This window comes from Aythya ferina, assembly GCF_964211825.1.
Source record: "Aythya ferina genome assembly, chromosome: 1".
NCBI classification, from domain to species: Eukaryota; Metazoa; Chordata; class Aves; order Anseriformes; family Anatidae; genus Aythya; species Aythya ferina.
Genome location: NC_140296.1, coordinates 127,720,272 through 127,727,210, shown reverse-complemented (window position 1 = coordinate 127,727,210; position 6,939 = coordinate 127,720,272). Strand labels below are relative to the sequence as shown.

The 6,939-nt window shown below is 41.6% G+C and overlaps 1 protein-coding gene across 3 annotated transcripts; it reads right to left on the bottom strand.

Moving 5' to 3' along the window:
* Positions 1 to 216: 216 nt before the first annotated feature.
* On the bottom strand, positions 217 to 6,586 carry LOC311431322 (uncharacterized protein). 3 transcript variants are annotated; one of them, XM_084508702.1, is made up of 6 exons: positions 6,435 to 6,586; positions 6,173 to 6,334; positions 5,468 to 5,554; positions 3,214 to 3,302; positions 702 to 820; positions 217 to 387 (listed from the first exon to the last, which is right to left on the bottom strand). In XM_084508702.1, exons 4-6 carry the CDS (start codon positions 3,274 to 3,276, stop codon positions 255 to 257), a joined length of 315 nt encoding a protein of 104 aa, XP_084364828.1. In that variant the 5' UTR covers positions 3,277 to 3,302; positions 5,468 to 5,554; positions 6,173 to 6,334; positions 6,435 to 6,586; the 3' UTR covers positions 217 to 254. The 3 variants fall into 3 exon arrangements, with proteins under 3 accessions (XP_084364828.1, XP_084364829.1, XP_084364827.1); XM_084508703.1 differs by lacking the exon at positions 6,173 to 6,334 and having other exon boundaries at positions 6,392 to 6,586; XM_084508701.1 differs by lacking the exons at positions 5,468 to 5,554; positions 6,173 to 6,334 and having other exon boundaries at positions 6,392 to 6,586.
* Positions 6,587 to 6,939: the final 353 nt, after the last annotated feature.

The following is a 6,939-nucleotide window of genomic DNA, read 5'->3' as shown; positions in this document are numbered from 1 at the left end:
ATCTACCAAAAATTCAAGGCCTGGGGGTGGGTTGGCAGGTCTGGTTTTTTTGTTATTATATACATAGTGCAAAAATGTGCTTGACTAATCTAAACCTTGTGCTATGTTCTTATACTGCTAGAGCAATTGTAGCTGAGAAAAAAAAAAAAAGAAAAAAAAAAAAAAGGATAAAAAAAACACATCACCCAATATGGAAATACTTTTTTTCATGTTTGACATTTTTACATTTTTACTGACAGGGCAAAGCCTATGATTTAATCGGTCTTCATTTCCCATAACTGCTGAGAAGGGACTGGCCCCTCCTCCACATTTCTCAAAGGGCTGATGATTAGAAAGAAGGCCATGCAAAACTCAATGAAGTTAACTCCATCATGTAGCACTATTGAACTAGAAAAAAAAATAAATAAAAATAAATACTTTCTCCCAAATGTCTTGGTGTTTGTACTACAGAGTACACAAAGATTGTGAGATTTTCTGGTTGGAATGGTGTCCTTTTGAAGAAACAAGGTATTTTTGCCATTTATTCAGGAAAAATGAGAAGCTCTTCTGCTTTTCTCTTTTTGAAGCACATTCTTTCCACATACATTTTTTCACTTATATTACTCTTTTTAAAAGCAATGCCACAGACTCCTAGGAAGAATGAAGGAAAGAAAAAGACCAGGAGGACCCACTTCTGCTTTTCTCAAAGGTGATAGACCCACCTCAGCATGTTAGGTAAATTTTCTTCAGTATAGATCAAATGGAGACACAAAGCACCAGAATCCTGGTCCAGAAAAAGACAAGTGACAGTGCTTCCTCCAGAGAAGGTGCAGAGAAGCAGCTGTAAGTGAGAAAAATAAAATAATCAGGTTATCACAGAGACTATAGAAATTGGAAACAGTGCAGATTTTGTTGTTGCTGCTGATTAAGGTTTTTGGAACTTTGAAAGAATTAAAAAGTAGCCTTGATCAGAAACTCATCTTCTCCATCCTGTACACGTACAGTTAACATTTTCCTTTCAGCCCTTCCCCATTCATGCTGGTATTATCCCCTTGTGCTGCTGTGATGTCTCACAGGAACAGGAAGGTGCCACAGGTGACCAGAAGAGATCTCACCATGTGGAAATGTGGCATAAAAGTGCTGTGAGCATCTAGGGGCAGCCAGAGGTAAGATGCCTACTATCTGTTCATGTGGAAACTCCTGATCAGCCACGGAACGGTTGTTTTAAGTGCTGTTAGCAGATAAGACCTTGCTTTCACTGGCTTATCTCTTCACCACCTGACTAAGTTGGGGTTTTACCTGTGCAAGAGTTCTGGATATAATGGAGAGGGAAAAGGAGAGTTGTAAATCACTATTGTTTTAGGATTGGGACATCAAGTCTTGAAGGAAACTCTAGAACTGGATGGGCAAGAAGAGAGAGATTGGTCGAGAGGTCTGGAAAAGAAAACTGGAACAGTGATTCACCAACAGTGTGTCTCACAAAGGATACTATTTATTCCTCTTCCATTTCACAGATGCTGAAACTAGGTCACAAGGACATTAAGTAACTTTTCCAAAGATGTACAGGTAATTAGGAAGATAAATATCTTCACATCCCCACTCATACACATGAAGATTGGGGACTGCTGTGTGACCACCCTTCTTTTTGATACTGGCCTTTCATAATGAGATGAAGGAAACGAGGTTTTTCTCTGAGCTCTCCTGCTGACCAGAAAGCAGCATGGGTCACTCGCTTCAACCTTCTGGGATCCTCTTACTTGTGGCTGTCAGGACAACCTGTGGTACACCAAGTGACTCACTAAAGCACTGTACTGTAAGAAACCAAGTCAAGCCCCAGAGCACGCCCCATCAGAAGGAAAGCAGTGCGTGAGATTTTCTCATTCAGTATTGACTGCTTACAGCTCAGAGTTTTCAGGTTTTGGTGCAACACCAGAATTCACCAAGGTAAAACAAAACAAAAGGAAACAAATCTGATAGTCTGTAATATTAAAGATCCTGAAGAAGAGAGCAAGAAAAAGAACTACCTACCTGCAAGTGTATTCTCCTACCTTGCACAGCTTTATTTATATAAATGGGCCTGGCTTGTGTGGCTTGTTCAGACAGCTCCAGTGGGACTTATTTATTGAAAAGTACAGCACAGGAAAAGATTTGTAAACTCTGGGAGAAACACAAATTCCTGTTTAAAGCATCCTTGAAATCTTTCAATAGCTTTCCAGTAACTTGTCCTACTCATTGCAGGTTTCTTTAAAACACACTAACAAGGAGGCAATAGCTTAGCAACAAGCAGACTAATTTAAAAAATTGCTTGTTATTATTATCATCATCAACATTATCATCATTATTGTTAACAATATCATCACATTTTTATTCCACCAGATCTACCAATAGGGAAGGAAGGGAAAATCCTTTTCATAAATTATCAACCGCTGCCGTAAATACAATACTGCCTCATAGAAATATCCACACATTTACCCTACTTTTGTTATTATGTGTTAAATGCATTATGATCCACCATGCACCTCTCCAATTTCAAATTTATTTTGTGACTTCTGCTATTCTACAAACATCAAAAGTAAAGCATTAGAAATATGCATGGATTTTGACAATAATATTCCATACCCCCATTTGGGAAGGAGGAGAATAATTGGGTATCACTTGATATTAGGAGCTTACTCACAAGGCTGTGGTATGAAGTGGGTAAGTGCCTTGTTAGACTGCAAGCAGATTAAAATTTCTTGTGATTCAAACTGAAAGTAAAAGGCACTGATGCACTCATTGCTTGCAACTGAAATTCACATCAAAGGGAGTTAACATTATTAAGCAAAACTGAAACTATTGCAAATGAAACACCTATTCTGCTCATCCTCTGGTTAGACATTCTCATTTCTTCCCTTCACCTACATATGTGCAGGGCTTCCCCTCGGCTGCCATCAAACTTTCAGAATAAAAATTATTACCTTTAAACCAATTTCTTTACGGTAAAAGTTAGTAGCACTAAATATGAGACCCTGGGAAAACTGTTCTGAGAAAAACATTGGTACTGTAAGATTTTGGTCTTACAGTAAAGCACTGGACAGAGACTTCTGAAACAAATGCAACCTCTGTGTCCTTGGTAGGCTTTCTGTATCTGATCAAATCATTTAGTGCACCTGTGCTTCAATTCCAAAACATCAAGAGTGGGTGACACCGGAGTGTCTGTACACTCTATTTGATGGGACTGTCTCAAGTACATACTTTGCAGGTTGTCTGAGACTTCTGTTCTGGTCTCTGGTCTTCATGGCCATGTTGCCCATTCATCTTGTTCACTGCCAAGGAAGGCTCACCTGGAGATGAAAACAGTGCTGGCCTTTAACAAGCTACTGCACATCCACAGTGTAGTTGTTTCTCTGCCTGCATGCTCTCTGGAACGATTTACCATACGTGCAGAATGAATTTACAGCAGAAGTACCATGATTTGCTCTTGTGATCCTGGGCCCTACACAGCAAAGACTGGAGATTCCCAAGGCTAGAATGAAATCAGATGGAGGAAGAAAGTTTGAGAAATAGGGCACACAGTGTGGTGGAGGCTGGGGGGAGAGTGGCTGGGGTGTGTGGATTTTGTCTTTTGCCTTGTGTATTTTTACATTAAATCATCAGACTAATCTTCAGAGTAAAATAAAGGAACAGTCTTGGGAGCTGAGATGCATAGAATAACCTTTGTATTAACACTGTTTGTGACAGCCAAGCAGGTAGAACATTAGGTCAAACTAAGGAGTCTTGAACTTTTGAAGACAATGCTGACCCTGCTCCTTAGTAGAGTGTTTTGAGATGAGCTCTTGAGATAATCATTTTGACGAGCTTTTGAGATGATCATTTCACCCTGCCTGCCTCCTGAACTTACTCCTCTTCCTATCCTTCTGCTGAGCTGCCTAGTATTTGTGTTTGTGTCTCATCCAGGCCAGGGAGATATATTTTACTAAAAATCCCCCCCAATACTCTTCCCTTCAAACAGTGAGACCAATACAAAGGAGCCACAACACAGCATGGAACTGCAGCCTTCAAGTTTAAGACTACATGAGGAAGAATAAATCTACATTCACACTAGATTCACAAGAAAACAGCCTGAGAAGTCTGTATCAATTGACACTATGAACAAAGGAGGAATAAAAAGAAATACAATTAAGCTATCTGGTTGGGGAAGAAATAAAAATTGCATACAGAAAGACACAGAGCATGAACTATGGCTTTCTGCTATTACTTGTCAAAAAGGCTGAGAGGCTAATATTAGTGGTAGGGGAATTTCCCCACCAGTGGGAAAACCACAGCAAAATTTCACAAGGAGAGGATGTGTGAGAAACAAGTTCTGATCTTCACCACCACCTCATCACACCTTAAATCCCTCTCTTGAAGGAAAATCTCATGTCGTGCAATGCTTTAGCATCACGAGGTCACATGCAACAGGCAGGAAGAGCTACACAACAATTCTGGGCAGTCCCAGCCCTACACGTGCCTGTGTGCCACCAAGAGCCTGCTCCATACTCTCTCATAGCCCTGCAGACCTGTCCCATCTCTAGTCAGGAGACTCCATGCTAACCTTTGGTCTCATGTGCTTTGTAATGCCTGGCATCTCAGTGTTTTTGTCCGTGAATGAGCAATATGGGAACAATATTCAAGACATTCAAAGAAAGAAATCAGATTCATTGAGACTTTTAGAAAGGGATAGCTAATGGTAAATGTGGTATTGCTTTGATTTCAAGGGCACCAACACAACCCCCTCAGACAGAGCAGCTGTACTTGGCTACTCGGGCCAGAGGAACCCTGGCACCAAGCTGCAGGTCAGGATGGGGCTCCCTCTCTATCCATGGCACTGGTGGCATCAGTTCTATAATCCCCAGGAAGAGGTGGCTGTGGGTGTCAGGGATGGAATGGCAAAATGGGTGCACGCTGTTACATCAGGGCTCTGTGTGTCTGGAAGCAAACCCAACAGGAAGGATATGCTCTTGCAGGATACATTTGTCATATTACTTGAGGTTTTAAAGACTAAATTAGTTGAAAGGCATCTCCTTCACTCAGATACTCCTCCATGAGCGAGGACCTCACACTACCTCAGAACAGTGGCGCAAGCACAGAACTGTCTCAGCGCAGCTACAGAAATGCCACTGATGACAGATGCAATGTAAGTGAGCACAGAGCAAAGCTCTTTCAGCTCATTAAAGTGTAAGCCTTGGAGCCTGAAAGAGGGGAGGTTGGAATCAGCCCTATGGAAAACTCCCATGGAATTTAATAGAAAAAAATATTACAGATTTTGAAAGTTTATTGGGAATATTCCTTCCTCTGAAAAGGTTTTGGGGTTTTTGCACTGGTTTCCTTGAAATCTCTCCACACATATTTCTGTGGACCCTCCTGGTTTCATACCTATTACATTTCACTAGAGTTTTCCATGCAGACATGCAAACTGAAACCACAGAAAATATTTTCATGCACCCTCCACCCTCCAGAGCAAACCCACCACGCTCTCCCCGACTCCAGCGAGGTGTGACGTGGCAGCTTCCTCAGAGGTGCCAGCCAGCTGCAGCAGGCAGAGAGGTAGCAGAGCCTGGGTGGAGGAGAATAAAGCCAGCTTTTAGGTTAAAAGCCCGCATTTGCTGCCTTTTCCCTTCTTTATTTTGCAGACTAGTGCTAAACCAATAGATTCACAAGTCTGGGGAAGTTTATAAGCTGCTCTCAGCAGAGATTGGTGACTATCCTAAACACGAGGTGTCCATGAGTGAGCAAATCTGGTTCTGGTGAAAGTGAGCGCACCTCCTATTGAGATCAGAGAGAGCTGCTCCCAATTACACTAATGCTGAATACAGCCCCATTACTGACTTTTTTTTTTATTGTTGGACATTGTTAAAAAAAGACACTGGAAAAATGTGCATTCTATCAAGTGTTGTGAAACTGTGTGGGCTGGAGAAGGCTCGGTTTTTAATAAAGGAAACATTCATTGCATCCCATTTCAAGGACTTCTGTTAGATAGAAAGGAGGCAGCAAGCAGGAAGTTGAAGCCTTTCTCCTGCTAGTTCTCCTTTTGCTATCAAACAATAACAGTTTCAATACAAAAAAAAAAAAAAAAAAAAAAAGTAGGAAATCTCTTTTCTTTTTTTCTTCCTTCTTAGAGACTGCATACAGATATCCAGGGAGGCCAGGAAAAGTTCAGGCAAAGTTTCCTTACCTGTGCCAAGGTCAGAGCCTGGCATCACAGGCTGTGTGGGAGTGCTGAGTTTTCAGCTGGCTCTGTGGTGATCCCAGCTGTGTCCCATGCACAGGAAAAGGTGACGGACTAGCCTTTCCAAGTACTCTCAGATTAACTTTTGAAAGGTTCCTATGGAATTTGCTAAAAAATAAAAAATAAAAAAGACAAGAAGAATTTTAAAGGCAGATTTAAACTAACCTGAAAACTTTGCATATGGTCCTTCAGCCATGTCCAGGTATACCTAAAGTCTTCAGTCCTATTATACTGTCAAAGTCATTTTCCACCAGGATGGCATAGGCTGCCAGAGATTTAGGTATAGTTCATTCTTCCTAACTTCCCTCCACTCTGCCTTCCTCCTTACTGTTTTCAACTGCTACTACATCCCCGCCTGATTTGTCATAATTTCATGTTGACATACTGTAGTAAGACAATTGCAGCTGCTCTCTCTGAAGAATGCAAACAGGGATCTGTCATCTTTCCCTCCCCTTCTCCCTTCCTCCCCCTCCCCCTCATAGCAGGGATGGATTTCACCGGGACCGTCCAGACTGCTACTGAGCAGTCCCTGTGGTTTGACTGTACAGAAGGATGGCAGATGATCCCTTGTCAGTCAGATCTTTGTTTGGAAATTGCAGTTTATGCTCAGGCTAAATGCTCGGCTGTTCAGTGTGTATATGTTTATGCAGTCAGCTCTGGGATGCAAACGGCATTCCTCTTATCATACAGAGAGAGGATGTGAGCTCATTCAT